This window comes from Balaenoptera borealis, assembly GCF_965194805.1.
Source record: "Balaenoptera borealis genome assembly, chromosome: 1".
Lineage (NCBI taxonomy): Eukaryota > Metazoa > Chordata > Mammalia > Artiodactyla > Balaenopteridae > Balaenoptera > Balaenoptera borealis.
Genome location: NC_138860.1, coordinates 92290381 through 92311314, shown reverse-complemented (window position 1 = coordinate 92311314; position 20934 = coordinate 92290381). Strand labels below are relative to the sequence as shown.

Here is a 20934-nt window from a genome sequence, read left to right as displayed (position 1 = left end):
GGCAGCAGAATAGACGGGTGGTTAAGAAATGCCAATCAAACTAACTTTTCCATAAAGACTCCCAGGACCCTTTTTAGTTTACATAAGTAATCGGACGTTATATTAGTTTCCTATTGCTGCTATAACAAAATACCACAAACTTTAGACAACACAAATTTATTCTATTACAGTTTTGGAGGTTAGACAACAAAGTGAATCGTAAGGGGTTAAAATGAATATGTCAGCAGGGCTGTTTTTTCCTGAGTTCTTGGCGGAGGTGGGGTTGGGGGATATCCATTCCTTTGTCTCTTGCAGCTTCTGTCTCACAGCTTCTAGAGTCTGCAGCATTCGCAGCTTCTAGAGTCTGCAGCATTCCTCGCTCCTGGCCACATCACTCCAGTCTTGTTGTCTAACATGGCCTTCTACTTGCTCTGACCTTCTGCCTCCCTCTTATAAGGACCTTTGTGACTACATCAGGCCTACCCAGATGATTCAGGCTCATCTCCCCATTTCAAGATCCTTAATCACATCTGCAAAGTCCCTTTTGCCATAAAAGGTAACATTCACAGGTTCTGGTGATTAGCATGTGGATATCTTTGGGGGCCAGTATTCAGCTTATCACAGGTGTCTTAAGTGTGTTTCATTAAAGTTTTTTGAGTAGATGAGACCTGCTGGAGTCATCAGTGTATAATTGTAAGTTTTATGGGAAAACCTAGTCATTATCAAGAGAAGCTGGACCCAGACCACAGGTAACAGCCTCAAATCTACTTTTATTATTGAGTTTATAGACCCAGTTGGCTAAGCCTGAAGTCTTCCAGTTACTGTTTGAAAGAATGAACTGCTTACAAAAGAATTTGAACCTACTAAGACTTTATTTCTGAGTTTTATTTGTTGCTGTATCTTAACAATTTCCAGTAGTTTTCTTATCAAAATCAATTGTTATTATCTCTACCTTTGTTACATGCTCTTAAGCATCCTATACTTTTCCATAATTATAGTACTTACTGTGTAATTTAATAAACGATGATGTCTTCCCTACTAAGCCATACGCTCTATGAAAATTGGGTACATGTCTGTCTTTTTTCCTACTACATTCCTGCCCATAACACTGGACCCAGTGTTTATTAGGCATTCAGATATTTTTGAAGAAAGGCATGAATCCCTCACCACTCTTTCCTATGAGCTCAGTCAGTACATTGAACTCAAAAGCAACCAAGGGGGCTCTATCTTACTCATCTTAGTAATTCTAAGAGCTAGCACAGTACTGGGGACATGGTAGGCATTTATTAAATTTTTGTATGAGTGAATACCTGGACACAAGGTAGTCAAGATTGGCTTAACTGACCTATCAAGTAATATTCTCAAACGGGATACTCTTCCCCAAGATCAATTTGAAAAGGTCTATGGATTATTTAGCTCTGAGAAAACTACTCATAGGAAACTAGAAAAACCTTCATTCCACGTTAACCTTCCTATTACATAAATCACCATTTTGAGCAAAGTTAAGAGTTAGGATTAGAATATATTCAAGAGAGAAATGATCCCTTTTAAATGTCTACCTTGGTCTAAAATGTCTACCTTGAAAATAGAAGTAAGCAAAGAAGGGTTGATTATTAAATGACAATCTTGTCCATGTATTTATGGACTTATTACTAAAATACGATTCTTCCCACTGAGTTGTAGAATAATTTTAATTTGGTGATTCTTTTCTTTTCACTGAGGCATCTCCCTCTCCCCATAGAGAGACATTCTACCCTATGAGTGTATTCTTTGGAGGAATTTTTGGTATAACCTTCAATGTTGTAATATTCAGATCTCCTAAAATAATTCATCTAGTGGAAACAACATGTAAAAAGTTCAGAAATGCTGTCAATTTGATTCCAGGCGCTTGAGGGATCAGCCCAGTAAGAAAGTTTTTAGGAGTTGGATCAATGTCTAGATTTTCCTGTTTGCTAGGTGATTCACAAGCTGGCTCTAATGTTGACTAAAATATAGGTTTTCCTTAATTTATCAGATGAATGCTTTGTCAGAGGAATGAATAAATAACTGAAAACAACTCAGAGTAAAGCCTAAGGGGAATGCTGGACAGTTAGGCTAGTTGTACTTACTTCTCCATCCTGCCATATCCAGAAACTATTTATTATTGGTAAGTAGGTTCCAAAGCATCTTCAAGGCCAGAAAATGCATTCAGATGCCGTTGAGCTATAGAATTCTATAATGATTGATTTGCCAATATCAAAGCAGAGTCAGAGCATAGCAGATGCATTTCTCACAGTGAAAGAATTTATTATCTTCCCAATCCAGTCCACCAGGAGAGAGATGAGGCTTGATAAGGATTTAACTGATAAAGGAAAGAATGACTTGGTAAAAAGTTGAAGACCTGGACAGCAGCAGAGAATTTGGGGAAAAAATCAGAGAGCAAAGGTAGTGTTGTTTTGTCTTGTGGAACAAAGTATTTGAGTTAAGCAGTGGTATAGAATCATTAACAAGTTTTGTTGACAAAAGTGTCATAAAATGGCATCCAATGAGAAGTGGAGTGACCACCTAGGCTTTGTATGTCTTTAAATTTTCTTTCAAACCACCCAGATAGCTTCAAGTTTATCCTAGGAAGATGTACACAAAAGATCAAAAGATTTCCTTAATTAGTTTCTTTGTATTCAAAAGATTATTTCAGGGAAAAAAATCATTTCCTTATTCATAAAATATTTAGAGTACCTACTATGTGCTGTGTCCTATTCTTGGTGCTGCGTTAAAAGAAAGAACATGTATTGAGCATCACTCTAAACAGCTTATATTTCTTGGTACATCCAATCCTCAGAAGAAAACTATGAAACGTATACTATGGATTCCATTTTATGGATGAGAAAACCGAGGCCCTAGTTAAGTCACCTCCTCAAGTCAGGCAACTAATAGTTGGCAAAGCCTGGATTATCTGACTTCAGAGGTCATTTCTTTTTTTTTTTTTTAACATCTTTATTGGAGTATAATTGCTTTACAATGGTGTGTTAGTTTCTGCTTTATAACAAAGTGAATCAGCTATACATATACATATATCCCCATATCTCTTCCCTCTTGCGTCTCCCTCCCTCCCACCCTCCCTATCCCACCCCTCTAGGTGGTCACAAAGCACCGAGCTGATCTCCCTGTGCTATGCGGCTGCTGCCCACTAGCTATCAATTTTACATTTGGTAGTATATATATATCCATGCTACTCTCTCACTTCGTCCCAGCTTACCCTTCCCCCTCCCCGTGTCCTCAAGTCCATTCTGTACGTCTGCATCTTTATTCTTGTCCTGCCCCTAGGTTCTTCATAACCATTTTTTTTTTTTTTAGATTCCATATATATGTGTTAGCATACCTTATTTGTTTTTCTCTTTCTGACTCGCTTCACTCTGTATGACAGACTCTAGGTCCATCCACCTCACTACAAATAACTCAATTTCGTTTCTTTTTATGGCTGAGTAATATTCCATTGTATATATGTGCCACATCTTCTTTATCCATTCATCTGTCGATGGACACTTAGGTTGCTTCCATGTCCTGGCTATTGTAAATAGAGCTGCAATGAACATTGTGGTGCGTGACTCTTTTTGAATTCTGGTTTTCTCAGGGTATATGCCCAGTAGTGGGATTGCTGGGTCGTATAGTAGTTCTATTTTTAGTTTTTTAAGGAACCTCCATACTGTTCTCCATAGTGGCTGTATCAATTTACATTCCCACCAACCAGAGGTCATTTCTTAAGTGACTAAGCTATACCGCTACAATTCTAGAGGGGCTCTTAAATTTTAGCCAGGCCTTATATTTTCCATAGGCTGTTTGATGATACTGATGATGGTGATTATAACTACTATGCATTGAGTACCATGCACCATGTCACCATGTCCATACATTCTGTGGTTATGTCTTAAAATTCTCACAACAGTTCTATTAGGTAGTGTATAATTCTTGATCTGCTGATGAAAACAACGAAGCTTAGGGGCATTACATAACTTTTTCAAGGTCACAGCTAATAATAGGCAGTGTTAGGTCTAGATCCCATTTTGTCTTATGCCACGGCCCAGACATTTTGATTAGGCTCTTTCTGGAGGCAGAGCATTTTAAGGATTCTAATTAGTTAATGATTCTCCCTGTATTTTAGAACCATTGAGGTTTTTTTTCCTCTCCACAATTAAATCAGTAAAGGAATACATTTGTCAGTCAAAAATGTGGATTCAGAAGCTCATCAAGATTCAGACTCCTCATTAATGGGCTAAATCCAGCTATGATCTCATAGAGAAGATGGAAAAATTCTCCATATCTCTGGAGTACCCTTTGAGGTTACTTAAATTATTCACTTTAGGGCAACTATTAACCTACCTTTTCACCAAATATATTCAAGAAAAATTCACTGAGCGCCTACTATGTACTAGGCATTGTCGTAGGCTTGGAGTTGTCAAAGATCAGTGAGGTGGGTTTCTCAAGCTGTGAGCCTTCCCAGAGGGATTTAAGTACTACAAAGATGAAAAGGCCTTGGTGAAATTGAGACAGCCTCTGGGATCCAAGTTTGGGAAACTTGCTAGTGACAGAAATGGATTTCTTTTTCAATGAAAAATTTCTTGAGCAGTGAGGTCGCAGGCTGAGACTTTTGATAGTGATTTCAAGGAAGTCTAAGTTACAGAACTTTTGAGCTGTCCCTCACCCTATGCTTTTAATTATGCCAACAATTAAAATTAATTAACAGGCTAAAGCCTGTTATCTGGGGAGAGTAAGCATGCTGCTATCAGCAAAGGGACACATAAACATTTCCTCTTGTAAATACTCTTTCCCTTTATCAGTTAAAAGTCCAGTGTAAAGACCAGGCCTTCCCGACTGCCACCATTTTTTTCCCCACATTCCTCATTAAACTTCTTTATTTGATTCTTAATAACTTTTAGCTTTGGAGTAGTTCAGAATACTCCCCAAAGATATTTTAAGTACCCTCTGAAATGGTCACAGTATTGCAGGAATACAGTTTTAGAATCAAGAGAGATTTTTTTTCTTATTTTCACTTTCCTTTTCTTTTACATGAAATATTAATAATATCATTTTTATTATAAGTCCTTGTGCTGATTACTAAGTAATGTGTATGGAAAACTCCAGCTGCCAAGTAGGAGGGCTTCAATAAATTCTACTATGTAGAAACTGCCAAAGATTTTAAAACAAGGATTTAATACACACATTTTTTAAAATGTTAAAAAAAAAAGTGAACTCTCATGGTGCCATATTTTTTTCCAAAAATGAAATTGATAAGGAATGTTTCAAGAAAACATATTTTCAATCTGGTCCAGTTCATCTGCCACCTAATCATGTAACTGCGGAAATAAGACTTTTGTAAGACCACTTCCTTCTTATCTTCCTTGAAGATCTGTAAGCTCCCTTCCCCCTTTCCCCTCCCACTTTCCTGAGGAATCCTGGTTTGGGGAGGAGATGGTAGCCTCCTGGTGGGAGGAGAGGAAGGACTATAAAATCAATTTCCTCTAGCCCTGGACGGCAGATCTTCTCTCTTTCCCTTTTGGAACCAGCTTGGAAGGGTAAGTGTGGGAGAGAGGCAGCTAGGGTGTGTGTGTGTGTGTGTGTGTGTGTGTGTGGGAGAGAGGCAGCTAGGGTGTGTGTGTGTGTGTGTGTGTGTGTGTGTGTGTGTGTGTGTGTGTGTGTTTCCCATCTAGAGCTCTATAAGGGAACTGGGGAGAGGAAGCCACGAACACCGATTGCACCATTCTCTGGGCTGTAGGGAGAGGGGATGATTCTTGAGGATTCTTTCTGGCTGTAGGTGTGCTCAGGAAGACTGTGCTCTGGCCAGAGTGTCATCTGTGTTTAAATCCTTGAAACTCAAGGGAGCCTTAGGTGAAGGAACAGGAAGCAAATTCAATTACAATATGTGGACCACCCTTAAGGTTGATGGACAGGTCTTACTGTTTTGAGAACAAACAAATATTACCACTCATTTGTATCTAGTTGTTCACATGGGTTCTATCCCTTGCCCTTTTCTCTTTTCACTTTATATACTCTCCCTGAGCAATCTCAACGCCATCCACTCTGAATATTGAATTTTATTATTTGTATATCTTTTCTCTGATTATAAAAATATCAGTACATTAACTGTAAAAAAAAAAAAAAATCAATGGGAAGAAAGGTAACATGGAAAGTAAAAATTGGATGCACTCCCACCACCCAGAGAAGACCATTTTAACTTTTTCTACATGTATGGGTAATGTTTTGTGACCTACTTTTTTCTATCTACCAATAATATCACAAACATTTTTCTGTTATTAAATATTCTTTTACTGTATAACGGTTAAAGGCTACAAAGTATTCCATCATATAGATGGAATTGTAACTTATTTGCCAGCGTCCAATTGTTATTTAGTTTATGTCCATTGTTTCCTATTATAAATGAGGCATACAGAGAGTTGGCATATCCCTTATGTTACCTTCATATAAGTTTTAAGATGCAGACTCATTGGGTCAATGGGCAGGATTTCTTTAAAGTTTTGATGAAAATTGTCCTGTCAGTTTACATTGCCCTTGTTAATACATGAGGGCCACATTTCCAACAGGCTTCTAAGCACTATTACCTTTTTCTAATTTTTGCCAAGTTATCAAATTGGGGGACGGGCCAGTTGAAGGAGTATCTCATCGTTAGAATTTAATTTGCATGTTTTTGTAATTAGAGATGTAATCGGTTTTTTTTTTTATGTTTATTAACCATTTGTATTTATTCTTCTATGGATTGCCTACTCAGATACTCTGCTTATTCTATATTGTGGAATTATGTTTTCTAATTTTGAAGTTTTTAATTTTTATTTAAAGTTTTCAGGACCTTCAGCATATGTTCTTCACATACACAAGTTTAGATAAATGTTGATCTCCTTTTTCTTCTGGTTTCTTTTGTGATTTGTTTTTATATGTAACTCCTTCATTTACTTGTAATTTATTTTGGTGTATGAAAGGATATAGGAGCCTGGCTTTTTTTTTTTTTTTTTAATTCCTGAATAGCTGAGCATTTTTCTTTCATCTCAGTGGTTCATATTATCCCCACAGATTAAAAATGCCACCTTTATCTCAGAGCCTGTAAGGATCCAGAGCTCATGCATGGTCAGGGTTGTTCAGGCAGAAGAAGGGAGGTGGGTGGGAAGGAATGGGGCTTGGGAAAGGCAGAAAGTAAGGAGACTTCAACTTTATGACTAGTATGTCAATTACACTTTAAAAAAAAAATCAGTAGCAAAAAATGACAAATGTTTTCGTTTGTAAAGTCTAGATGTATGGGTCTAGAATGATTTTCTATATTTTTCTGGTGCTCTGTAAAAAAATTTATGAGAACTGTATATTCCCTGGAAGTTTAAAAGAGTCACCAGTAAATTGAGCCTGGCACCTTCTTAACAGTTTTATCATTTCTTCTATAGCGGTTGCCCTTAAAATGTTCTTACTTCTTTTGAGTCGATCTTCCTCATTAATTTTTTTCTAGGACATTATCCGCTTTATTCAGGTGTTGAATTAATTGGTATGTGTTTCAACAGAGTAATCTCTTTTTATCTGTGACTATATCTTTCTGATTCCTATTTTGTATATTGTAATTGTCTTCTTTTTACTTGATGAGATTAACTAAAGTGTCTTTGTGTTTCTGTTGCTTTTAATTATTTTTTAAAAATTTCCAAGTAGTTGGAATTATTTCGTATATAATCATTATAACTTGTTGTTGTTTTGCACCTGGTCAAAATATGTAGTCAGTACAGTTTCTTTTTAGAATATTTAAGATTCTCTTTGCCATGATTTTTCCGTATTTTTTATGAGCACTTGATAAGACTGTTCAGGTTTCTGTTTTAATTTTTGCCTACTTGATCTGCCAGGGACTGAAATAGGAATGTTAAAACTTCCTACCACAGCTGTGTTTATGCCAAATTCTTTTTGGACTTCTAGTATTTTATGCTTTATATGATTATTCTTAATATTAGTAATGGTACATGAAGGTTCTTACTTGACTACTACATATTCACAATGCCTATTAAAAATAGCAGAAAATTGAAATGATTGTGTTCCATATGCGAGTCTATAAGGGAGTTTAACCCACTGATATTTATTGTCGTAATTGATATTTCGGGCTTCTGTCATCTTATGTTTTCTGGCTTGTGTGTTTTCTTGCTATATTATATATTTTCTATCTTTTCCTGTATGAATTGTGGTTTTTTATTGTGATGAAATATACATAACATAAAATTTACCATTTTAATCATTTCTAAGTGTACAGTTCTGTGGCATTAAGTACATTCACATTGTTGTACAACCATCACCAGCATCCATCTCGAGAATTTTTTTCATCTTCCCAAACTGAAACTCTATTCAATAAGCACTAAATCCCCATTCTTTCTCTCCCCAGCCCCTGGGAACCACTTTTCTACTTCCTGGCTCTATGAATTTGACTACTTTAGGTACCTCACACAGGTGGGATGGTACAATATTTGTCCTTTTGTGACTGGCTTATTTCACTCAGTAAAATGTCTTCAAGATTCATCCATGTTGTTGCATGTTGTCAGAATTTCCTTCCTTTCTAAGGTCATGTACCATTCCATTGTTTGTATATACCATATTTTGTTTATCCATTCATCTATTGATGGGCACTTGGATTGCTTCTACCTTTTGGCTGTTGTGAATAATACTGCCACGAACATGGGCGTGCAATATCTGTCCAAGTCCCTGCTTTGATTTCTTTTCAGTACAATACCTGGAAGTGAAATTTCTGGATTAGGTAGTAACTATATGTTTAATTCTCTGAGGAATTGCCATGCTATTTTTCACAGCAGCTACACGATTTTACATTCCCAGCAGCAATGTACAAGGGTTCCAATTTCTCCACATCCTCACCAACATTTATTATTTTCTAATTTTTTAAATTACAGTTTTCCTAAAGGGTGTGAAGTGGTACTTCATTGTGGTTTTGTTTTGCATTTCCCTAATGGTTAGTGATGTTGAGCGTCTTTTCATGTGCTTATTGGCTATTTGTAGATCTTCTTTAGAGAAATGATATTCATGTCCTTTGCACATTTTTTAATTGTTTTGTTGTTGCTGAGTTGTAGAAGTTCTTTATATATCCTGTATATCATTCCCCTATCAGATATATGATTTGCAAATATTTTCTCTCATTATGTGGATTGTGTTTTCACTTTCTTGACAATGATTTTTGATGCACAAGTTTTTTTGTTTTTGTTTTTTACGTCTTTATTGGAGTATAATTGCTTTACAATCTTGTGTTAATTTCTGCTGTACAGCAAAGTGAATCAGCTATATGCATACATATATCCCCATATCCCCTCCCTCTTGAGCCTCCTTCCCACCCTCCCTATCCCACCCCTCTAGGTTGTCACAAAGCATGGAGCTGATCTCCCTGTGATGCACAAGATTTTTTTTTTTTGTTTTTAATTTATTTATTTATTTTATTTTATTTTTGGCGGTGTTGGGTCTTCGTTTCTGTGCAAGGGCTTTCTCTAGTTGTGGCGAGCGGGGGCCACTCTTCATCGCGGTGCGCGGGCCTCTCACGATCACGGCCTCTCTTGTTGCGGAGCACAGGCTTCAGACGCGCAGGCTCAGTAGTTGTGGCTCACGGGCCCAGTTGCTTTGTGGCATGTGGGATCTTCCCAGATCAGGGCTCGAACCCATGTCCCCTGCATTGGCAGGCAGATTCTCAACCACTGCACCACCAGGGAAGCCTGATGCACAAGTTTTAAATTTTGATATAGTCCAATTTCTTTTTACTTTTGTCACCTATGCTTTTGGTGTCATATCCAAGAAACTGTTGCCAAATCCAGTGTCATGAAGCTTTTCCCTTATGTTTTCTGCTAAGAGTTTTATGGTTACTGTGTTTATGTTTAGGTCGTTGATCCATTTTGAGTTAAATTTTGTGTATTGTTTAAGGTAGGGATCCAACTTCATTCTTTTGCATGTGGAAATCCAGTTGTCCTCATGAATTTGAGTAAATTTTGCACGATAGCTACATAGTGGTATACTTTCTAAATTCGTATATGTCTGAGGGTATTTTTGCTGCCTTCATGACAAATAAAAATATTTTCCCCAAAAACTTTGTCAGTTTGCTTGATTGCAGTCTGTCACTCATTGTTGTAGAGAAGTCTGAGGCTATCTCATTTTTTGCTCCTTTTTAGGTTATTTTTCTCTATCCTGCATGCAGTAGAATTCTTTACTTAGCATTTATTTATTTATTTATTGTAAATTTATTTATTTATTTATTTATTTATTTATTTAATTTTGTCTGTGTTGGGTCTTCGTTGCTGCGCATGGGCTTTTCTCTAGTTGTGGCGAGCAGGGGCTTCTTTTCGTTGCAGTGCGCATGCTTCTCATTGCGGTGGCTTCTCTTGTTGTGGAGCATGGGCTCTAGGCGCACAGGCTTCAGTAGTTGTGGCACGCGGGCTCAGTAGTTGTGTCTTTTGGGCTCTAGAGCTCAGGCTCAGTAGTTGTGGCACACAGGCTTAGTTGCTCCATGGCATGTGGGATCTTCCTGGACCAGGGCTCGAACCCATGTCTCCTGCATTGGCAGGCGGATTCTTAACCACTGTGCCACCAGGGAAGCCCCCTACTTATCATTTAAATTGTAGAGATTTACCTGGACACATCTAACTAGTCTTGTCTTTTCATTTATGTTGTATAGAACATGTGAGTCCTTTATCATCTGGATTCAGGTCTTTTTTCATTGGAAGAAGCTTCCTTCTATTTTTTAATTTAATTATTGCTTCTGTTCTTTTTCTTCTCTCTTCTTAAGGTGCACCATATGTAAGATTTCCATTTTCTTTTCTTTATATCCATCATCTTCCCATTATGTTAATATTTTTGTCCTTTTTCTTTGCATTAGAGGAGGTTTCTCAATTTTGTCCACATGATTAATTTGACTAACAGTAATGCAGATTCTCTTTCTGTTTTTAATTGTTTTAAATTCATTTTGATTATTGTTATATTTCTCACAATTTTTTTTAATAAAGTGTATGTCTGTATTATTTTAAATTTTTATTTATTTATTTATTTATTTTTGGCTGCGTTGGGTCTTCATTTCTGTGTGAGGGCTTTCTCTAGTTGTGGCAAGCGGGGGCCACTCTTCATCGCAGTGCGCGGGCCTCTCACTATCACGGCCTCTCTTGTTGCGGAGCACAGGCTCCAGACGCGCAGGCTCAGTAATTGTGGCTCACGGGCCTAGTTGCTCCGCGGCATGTGGGATCCTCCCAGACCAGGGCTCGAACCCGTGTCCCCTGCATTGGCAGGCAGATTCTCAACCACTGCGCCACCAGGGAAGCCCCTCACAATCTTTATTTAACTCAGTCCAGCCAGATCCCTCTTGCCTTAGAGTTTTATCTTTTGCCTTTGATTTAATCAATTCCATGTGTTTTTTTTGAATTTTATATACAACATGAAAACAGAAACCCCCTAAATCTTCTTTCTTATAGTACTTTCACAAATATCCTCATGCTTCATGTCTTGAATGATGCTCTTCCTCCATGTTTTTAGGTTATATAATATTTTCACACTCCCATGTTAATTATTAAGTGTTTATGAACCAAAAGGACAAATCCAGTCCTGATGCTTGCCAGCAAATTTGTTGGATTCTTACTGGAGAATCCCCTCACCTGGATACTATTAGAATTTTACTCCCTGGATTTTATCTTTGGGAAACGGTTGATAAAAGCTTACCTAAATAATTCAATGTCCCAGGACCTGAATGGAGGGGAGACAGAGCTGGGGCTGCAGGCTGTTTCAGCAGAGGAAATATGTCTCCTTCAGGCTGGGCAAAACCTCTGAACCAGGGTCTGGTTTAATGAATTTAATTTTCTGTTTGGCTTAGCTGTCACCCCAGGGGGTCAATGTGCATGCATCCGGGTTCTTACTAGTTTATCCTCCCAGGTCTAGCAGGCTTACAGTCTGATTGGGCTTCTTCTCACCTAGAGACTTCCAATACAATAGCCTCTGAGACTGGTGCCTCACCACTGGGAAGTGGGAGAGGTGAAGCACATCTCCTCTAGCTAGTATCCTACCCTCACTTTCCAAGTTAGGATGATTAATGGGTTTCGGCAGAACCCATACCTACCTACTATAACATATATCCCATCCTCACTATCATTACAGGGAATTGGCTCTCGGTGTCTTCCAATTTGTATCCCTCTGCAGGTTGTGACAGACCAATAATATCACGTCTTAGTTCCAATGTGAATTAAAAAACAAACATATGGGCTTCCCTGGTGGCGCAGTGGTTGAGAATCTGCCTGCCAATGCAGGGGACACGGGTTCGAGCCCTGGTCTGGGAAGATCCCACATGCCGCGGAGCAACTAGGCCCGTGAGCCACAACTACTGAGCCTGCGCGTCTGGAGCCTGTGCTCCGCAACAAGAGAGGCCGCAATAGTGAGAGGCCCGCGCACCGCGATGAAGAGTGGCCCCCGCTTGCCGCAGCTGGAGAAAAAGCCCTCGCACAGAAACAAAGACCCAACACAGCCATAAATAAATAAATAAATAAATAAATAAATAATTTAAAAAAAACAAAAACAAAAACAAACAAACAAAAAACAACAAACATATTTTTATTTTTCATTAGTCAATTCAGTTGGCTTGGGGGTGAGAGTAGAGTAGGGTTTGTGATGCCTGGGTGTATTTTGTCATTTGATTGGAAATCTATGATCATTCAGTGCCTCCTAACTTAATATCTCTATTTTGTTGCCATCTTTCTGCCATCAGAGGGATTTATTTCTAGATGCAAATGTTATCATTTTACTCCCCAGCTTAAAAACTCTCAAGGGTTCCCCAGTACCTACAGGACAAAGTTCAGATGCCTCTTCATGTTAGGCCCAGCCATTATCTGGACGCTGCTGACCTCTGGGGTCTCAAATCCGACCACTTCTTCACCTCATTCCAGCAATGACTAACTCATTTCAGTTGCTTAAATACCTTAAGCCTACGTTCTGCTAAGCATTATGCTGGACTCTAGGAAAACAATCTTTCTAATAAATTCTAATTTTAAGGATCTTTTAAGCCTGGTTGAGGAGACACAGAAATGTATCAGTTTTATTATCAATCCAGTTTTGATAACTCCTATAGCAGGAAGCATATAGAGAATGCTTTAGGAAAGTTGTTATGACTCCATGTTTTCTTTATTTTTTTATTGAGATGTAATTTACATACCATAATATCCACTCTTTTAAAATGTATGATTCACTGTTTATTTTAGCATTAACCATCACCACTCTCTAATTCCAGATTATTTTCATCACCCCAAAAAGAAACCTTGTACCCACTGGCAGTGGTTCCCCATTCCCACTTGTTTCCAGCCATTGGCAATTACTAATCTATTTTCTGTCTCTATGGACTTATTATAGATGCTTCATATAACTTGTGGCCCTTTGTGTCCAGCTTCTTTTACTTAGCACGTTTTCAAGCTTCATCCATATTGTGGCATGTATGTATCAGTATTTTATTCTTTTTTTATTGCCAAATAATATTCCATTGTATGGATACACTACATTTTATTTATTCATTCATCAGTCAGTGGACAATTAGGTTGTTTCTACTTTTGGGCTATTATTAGTAATGCTGCTATGAACATTCAGGTACAGATTTATGTGTGGACATATGTTTTCATTTATCTTGGGTATATACCTAGGAGTGCTGGGTCATCAGATAACTCTCTGTTTAACTTTTTGAGGTCCTGCAAAATTGTCTCCCAATGTGGCTGCACCATGTTACATTCCCACCAGCAATTTATGAAGATTCTAACTTCCCCTTATCCTCCCAACATTTGTTATTGTCTGTCTTTTTGATTATAGCCATCCTACTGGATGTGAAGTCACATCTCATTGTGGTTTTAATTTGCATTTTCCTAATGACTAATGGTGTTGAATATCATTTCATGTGTTTATTGGCTTATTTGTATGTCTACTTTGTTGAAATGTGTATTCAGATCCTTTGCCCATTTCTTAATTAACTGTCTTTTTATTGTTGAGTTTTAAGACTTCTTTATAGACTCTGGATACCAGACTCTTTCAGAAATATAAATTGCAAATATATTCTCCCATCCTGTGGGTTGTCTTTTCACATTTTAATAGTGATCTTTGAAGCACAATAGTTTTTAATTTTTATGAAGTCTAATTTATCTATTTTTCTTTAATTGTTTGTGCTTTAGATATCATGTCTAAGAAATAATCGCTATTCCAAGGTCATGAAGATTTACACCTATATTTTCTTCAAAGAGTTTTATAGTTCTTACATTTAGATCTTTGTTCCATTTTTATTTAATTTTGTATATGGTATGAGGTAGGGATCCACATTCATTCTTTTGCCTATGAATATCCATTGTCTCAACACCATTTTTTGAAGGATTGTTCTTTCCCATCAAATTGTCTTGACACTCTTATTGAAAATCATTTGGTTATAGACGTATGGGTTTTCTCCCCTGAACTCTGAATTCTATTCCATTGTTCTAGATGTCTGTACGTAATGCCAGTGTCACACAGTCATGATTATAGTTGCTTTGTAGTAAGTTTAGATCAGGAAGCATGAGTCCTTCAACTTTGTTCTTTTTCAAGATTTCTTTGACTATTCTTTGTCCCTTGTATTTGTATATAAATTTTAGAATCAGCTTGTCAATTTCTGCCCCAAAAGGTAGCGGGAATTTTTGTAGAGATTGTGCTGAATTTGTAGATCAATTTGGGGGGTATTTCCATCTTAACCGTAGTAAGTCTTCCATTCAATGAACATGAAATATCTTTCTACCTACTTAAGTATTATTTAATTTCTGTCAGTGTTTTTTAATTTTCAGTGTACAAGTCTTATACTTCTTTTGTTAAATTTATTCCTAAGTATTTTATTCTTTTTTATGCTATAATAAATTATTTTCTTAATTTCATTTTCAGATTGTTCATTTCTAAGTGTATATTAATAAAACTGACTTAACTGATTTAGTATATTGGTTTTGAGCTTATATCCATCAACTTTGCTGAACTTGTTTATTAGCACTAATAGATTTGTGTGTGTGTGGATTCCTTATGATTTTTTATATACAAGATTATGTCATCTTCAAATAGAGATCATTTTACTAAACTCCCTCATGGAATTTTTTTAACTTTTCAAGACTCAGTCTAAGTGTTCCTTCTTCAGTGAGGTTTTCCTTAACCTGCCAGGCAGTATTGATCTTATTTACTTTAGCACCGTTAATGGTCTTGCTCGTACTTATTATCACCTTGTATGACAATTAAGTGTCTGTGTTTCTCTCATCATAAAAACAGTCCTTTTGTTTCCCTTCCATGAGTTTGGAACTCTTCAGTGTGGCACCATGTTTAATGTAAAGAAAATTGTTCTCAGTGTTCTACAGCTTAACTTAAATGCACACAGCTACCCTGAAAGATTTTACTTAAGGCTTTAAAGTAGAAAATACAAAATTCACTTATCAAAAGATTAAAACCAACTTATTGATAGACCTCCAAATGGCAGACAGATTTGTCAGTTATGTGTTCTTCTATCCACCCTACATAGCAGTCTTGCTGCGAGTGATTGGCTTTTACCCAATTTAGGGTTACAAACTATATGAAGAATAATTACTTTGCTCCCAGCTTGTAGACAAAAGCTGTTATAATCCCCTCATAATTATAGCCATGGATTGTTCTCTCTTTACCTGGGTTGTCTCAATTAACCTGAAATATTTTTAACAGATATTTTGGTTTAGGAAGCTTCTAGAAGTAGTTAATCAAAAGAAGTTATGTTGAGCTATACTGGGTCCCCAAGCTGAGGTACACAAACTGCAGACCTGGTTAGCCTTTATGCTATTTCTTTCATTTCCTTTTTAGTAAGGCCTGTGTATGATTAATTTGTTGCCCAGTGTCATTCAGCATTGCCTTTTATTTTAGATCATTTTAGTCTCATTTAATGATTGTGGTACAGTTAGACTTAGCTGGGAAGCTGAGGATTTATGTAATCTTACCCTTAATTGGATATTAAAGAGGAAATCGGAATCTAAGCAGTTTTTGGTGCCAAGAGCCCAGAAGCCTTGGATCTCTCCAGTGCTAATGACTGGCTACTTGATGTAATAAGGCAAGAATTTACTGAGAAACAAGATCATTATTTGAAATAAACCCACACGAGCTGGGGATAAAGGCTTACTCTTTACTTCTTGGTTGATAGTATTCTGGCTGCTTATGACTGATGGGGGTTGTCATGGTGATGGGAGAGAATGAATTGGGAGGTGGCTGTGATAGACATTGCAGTGTGGAAGAACAGGACTTAACCTACATATCTTTTGTTAATAGGACTTTGTTATAGCCTTCCTCTGAATAGGGCTTGTAATATCATGTTGCCTCTCTTGATGCTAGAGTATAAAATGAAGACAGTAAAATATCCTATGGTTCTGCAAATCAGACTTGTCTCTGTGTTCACTCCATTATCCCATGACCCTAAGGAGGCTTACATACTGAGACAGAGACTTGGTAGTAAGAAAAATTTTAGTGTTTTATGATAAGTTTAGGAACTAAAGCAAAATGTAAAAGAGTTATTTCAATTGGTACCAGTCATTTGGCACTTTGTTCCACCATGTTTTTTTTTTAATAAAATGTTTAATAATAAAGACTCCTTGATATTTAGGAATCAAACTTCATTCATTCTTTTCTATTCTCTCTTATTGTTGTTATTGTTTTCTCTGGATGGGTTGACCTTGATCACTTTTATTGAAGGAACATCTGCCCAAAAGACCAAATTTTTTTTTCTCAGCATTGACTGTAGATTATAAACTTCCATAAACCCATGATAAAAAGCTGTTTTCCTTGGCATTTGGTTTCCTTAATCATGTTTCAAGAACAAATATTGTGGTTTCTGAGTAGTGAAGCAGAGAAGGGGGTCTGAGTGTTCCTTTTGGTGATGAAGCCTCCAGCATGCACTCTGAGAGGAAAGAAAGGGCGTTGTTCCTCATGTAGCCTTTGTGAGCTTTCTAGGTTTCCTAAAGTCCTGAGAGAAAGCTCAAAAGAAAGATTTTACTTTAGTAGCTTCCAAGTTGGGGGTCTAAATCAAGAATGCTATGTTATTGGACTTCCTGGTGGCGCGGTGGTTGAGAATCTGCCTGCCGATGCAGGGGCCACAGGTTCGAGCCCTGGTCCAGGAAGATCCCACATGTCGTGGAGCAAATAAGCCCGTCCGCCACAACTACTGAGCCTGCGCTCTATAGCCCGCGAGCTGTGACTGCTGAAGCCCGTGCACCACAACTACTGAAGCCCGCGCGCCTAGAGCTCATGCTCCACAACAAGAGAAGCCACTGCAATAAGAAGACCACACACTACAACGAAGAGTAGCCCCTGCTCACCACAACTAGGGAAAGCCTGCGTGCAGCAATGACAACCCAATGCAGCCAAAAATTAATTAATTAATTAATTAATTAAAAAAACAAAGAATGCTATGTTATCAAGACTTTTGGGGAGACTCATTTGAAGAAAAATAACAAAGAGGGAATTGTGGTGTAAGAGTGAGCTTTCTGTGGTCGTAGGATTGAAAGTCCTGAGTAAAGAAAAAGCTGTCCCCAACTTCTGGTAGAGGTGGAAGGAGTAGCAGAAACATGTCCCAGAAAAGTAAGAAACTCACCCTTCAGAAGACACCAGCTGAAATGTTGTTGCCCTTCCTGGGGCAACTGGTTGACTGGTGTCAGGGAGTGAACAAAGGGCGGTGCCTCTAAGAGGCCTGTTTAGCCCTGGGGAACCCACATGAGGTCTTCAACAGAGGAGTACTGGTGTGCAGTGGCTGCTGGAGCAAAATACCACAGACTGGGTGGCTTAACAATGGAAGTTCTTTCCTCACCGTTCTGGAGATGACAAGTCCAAGATCAAGGAGTCAACAGGTTTGGTTTCTCTTGAGGGCTCTCCTTGGCTTGCAGATGGCCACCTTCTCACTGTGTCTGCACATGGCCTTTCCTCTGTTCACATGCATCCCTGATGTTTCTCCCTCTTTTTATAAGGACACTAGTCAGATTGGATTTGTACCCTACTCAAATGGCCTCATTTTAACTTCATTACCTCTTTAAAGGCCCTGATTCCAAATACAGTCACATTCTGAGATACTAGGGGTTAGGAATTCAACATATGAATTGAGCAGGGGGGCAACATAAGTTCATAATAAGGGATAGGAGGGAAAGCCCTCCCCCACTCCCCCCCAACCAAAAAAAAGACCTGTAATTTACAATACTTGGCAACTAATGACCACCTAAGTATAGTCAAAAGAGCTGAAGTGTATTCAAAAGAACTGAAACCTCTGGGGTAGTTGGGAACTTTATCCCCATTTATCTTTCTCCCAGAGCAGCAGGAGAAGGAGACAGCAGCAGTGGAATGGTAGGAAATATGCTTATGCTCCTGGGGAAACCAAGGTTTATCAGCATGTCCAATCAGCCAGAGATCTGCTGAGCGCTCAGGAGAGTGCTGAGAAGTGGAAGACACAGTCCCAGACATCAGAGAGCACAAAACCTCATTAAAGCACAAAGTAGGAACATGTGGAAAGTTATTAAGTTCAGAGAAATGATCCAAACATTTACCGAAGTTTTTCTGAGACCTCTGTGTGTCCAGCCCTAGGCAAGGCACTGGGAGTTTACTGAGAGCCAAGCAGACCTGGTCTCTGACCTCTTGTGGCTTCCACTCTAGAGCAGGGAACAGATGTGGTCTAGATGCCACACATTTAATCTCAAACTGTGATAAATGCTCTGAAATCAAAGGGCAGTGGGACAGGATTGAGAGTGACAGAGAGAACGCATTCTGATCCAACTCAAAGGAATTCTGAGGAACTGACATGTAAGTTGAGGCCTTAAGGATAAGGACGAGTTAGCCAGGCAAAGAATCAGAGGAGCATTGTTCCAGCAGAGAGCACTGTGTGTGCTAAAGTCATAAGCAAAAGACAGCTTTAAAAAAAAGAAGATAATGTGAAAGTTTTTTCTGATTGTATAAATGATGCACGCTTATAGAAAATGTTTTTTTACGCAGGGAACTGTAAAAAAAATTACCTGAAATTTTACCTCCTTGAGATAACTACTATCAGAATATATGCTGTTTTACATGGTGAAGAGCAGCCTTAAGCTTCTTTTGCTTTTTTAGTTTCTTCCCATCTTCCCTCCACCTCCTCCCTCTCTGTCTCCCACTTACAAGCCATTTGTACCCCATTTCTTAACTAATAACAACAATGTGTGTATATATCTGTACTTTTTTCATGTTCACATATATATATACTTTTCCCATGTATTATTATATATGATATATATACTATATATAATATATGACATTTTATATAAGTATATATATTGTATCTATATCTACATAGTGTGTCTATATACACCAAATATAAATGTAGTAGAAAGATATACACTCAGATTGGGGTTGTTTGTCATTGTTTTAAAAAATGGCATTATGGGGACTTCCCTGGTGGCGCAGTGGTTAAGAATCCGCCTGCCAGTGCAGGGGACACGGGTTCGAATGCTGGTCCGGGAAGATCCCACATGCTGCAGAGCAACTAAGCCCACGAGCCACAACTACTGAGCCCATGTGCCGCAACTACTGAAGCCCACAAGCTCTAGGGTCCACGTGCTGCAACTACTGAAGCCTGTGCACCTAGAGCCCATGCTCTGCAACAAGAGAAGCCACCACAATGAGAAGCCTGTGCACTGCAACAAAGAGTAGCCCCCGCTCACCACAACTAGAGAAAGCCCACGCACAGCAATGAAAACCCAATGCAGCCAAAAAAATAATAATAATAAAATAAATAAATAAATAAAATAAAATTTTAAAAATGGCATTATGTAATGCAACCTTCTTGGCATCTTTAATAATTTGTTATGGACATCCCTCCAAGTTAACTGCCAAATATAACTCAATGACTGTCACCCTAACTGACCCCCAGAGACTGATTTAATTGGTTTGGGGTGGGACCCAAGCATGTTTTTCAAAAGCTACTCAGATGATTCTGTGTATAACCAGGGTTGAGAACTAATCCAAATCATTCTTTTAAATAGTTACACGCTGTTGTATGATATGGATGGTCTGATTTTTTTTTAACTTTTTAAAATATTTATTTATTTATTTTTGGCTGCACTGGGTCTTAGTTGTGGCACGTGGGATCTTTCCTTGAGGTGTGTGGGCTTCTCTCTAGTTGTGGTGCATGGGCTCCAGAGCACGCTGTAGTTGTGGTGTACGGGCTCTCTAGTTGTGGCACTCAGGCTTAGTTGCCCTGCAGCATGTGGGATCTTAGTTCCCGACCAGGGATCGAACCCGCATCTGATGCATTGGAAGAGACCTCTGGACCACTGGGGAAGTCCCTAAACAATTTTTTTAAAGATTATACTCCATTTATAGTTATTATAAAATATTGACTATATTCCTTGTGTTATACAATATATCCTTGTAGCTTATTTTATACCTAATACTTTGTGCCTTTTACTCCCCTACCCGTATATTGCCCCTCCCTCCTTCCCTCTCCCCACTGGTAACCACTAGTTTGTTCTCTATATGTCTGCTTCTTTTTTATTATATTCACTAGTTTGTTGTATTTTTTAGATTCCACATATCAGTAATATCATATAGGATTTGTCTTTCTCTGACTTATTTCACTTAGCACAATACCCTCCAAGTCCACCCATGTTGCTGCAAATGACAAATTTTCATTCTTGTTTATGGCTGAGTAGTACTCCATTGTGTATGTATACCACATCTTCTTTATCCATTCCTCTGTTGTTGAACACTCAGGTTGCTTCCATTTGTTTTTTTTTTTAATTTATTTTATTGTATTTTATTTTTGGCTGCGTTGGATCTTCATTGCTGCACATGGGCTTTCTCTAGTTGTGGCAAGTGGGGGCTACTCTTTGTTGCGGTGTGCGGGCTTCTCATTGTGGTGGCTTCTCTTGTTGTGGAGCACGGGCTCTAGGTGCGCGGGCTTCAGTAGTTGTGGCA

At 38.2% G+C, this 20934-nt stretch overlaps 1 protein-coding gene across 5 annotated transcripts in view; it reads left to right on the top strand.

The window, feature by feature from the left end:
• Window positions 1-20934, top strand: part of SLC22A15 (solute carrier family 22 member 15) — a 124399-nt gene that overhangs the window by 88107 nt on the left and 15358 nt on the right. The window contains exon 11 of one of the 5 annotated variants that reach the window (XM_082369199.1): window positions 437-535. The exons of 3 other annotated variants lie outside the window; for them this stretch is intronic. In XM_082369199.1, the coding sequence (XP_082225325.1) occupies window positions 437-532 (96 nt within the window). In that variant the 3' untranslated portion in view covers window positions 533-535. Of the gene's footprint in view, window positions 1-436; window positions 5602-20934 lie in introns of those variants that run through there. One more of the 5 variants, XM_082369198.1, reaches the window with a different exon arrangement.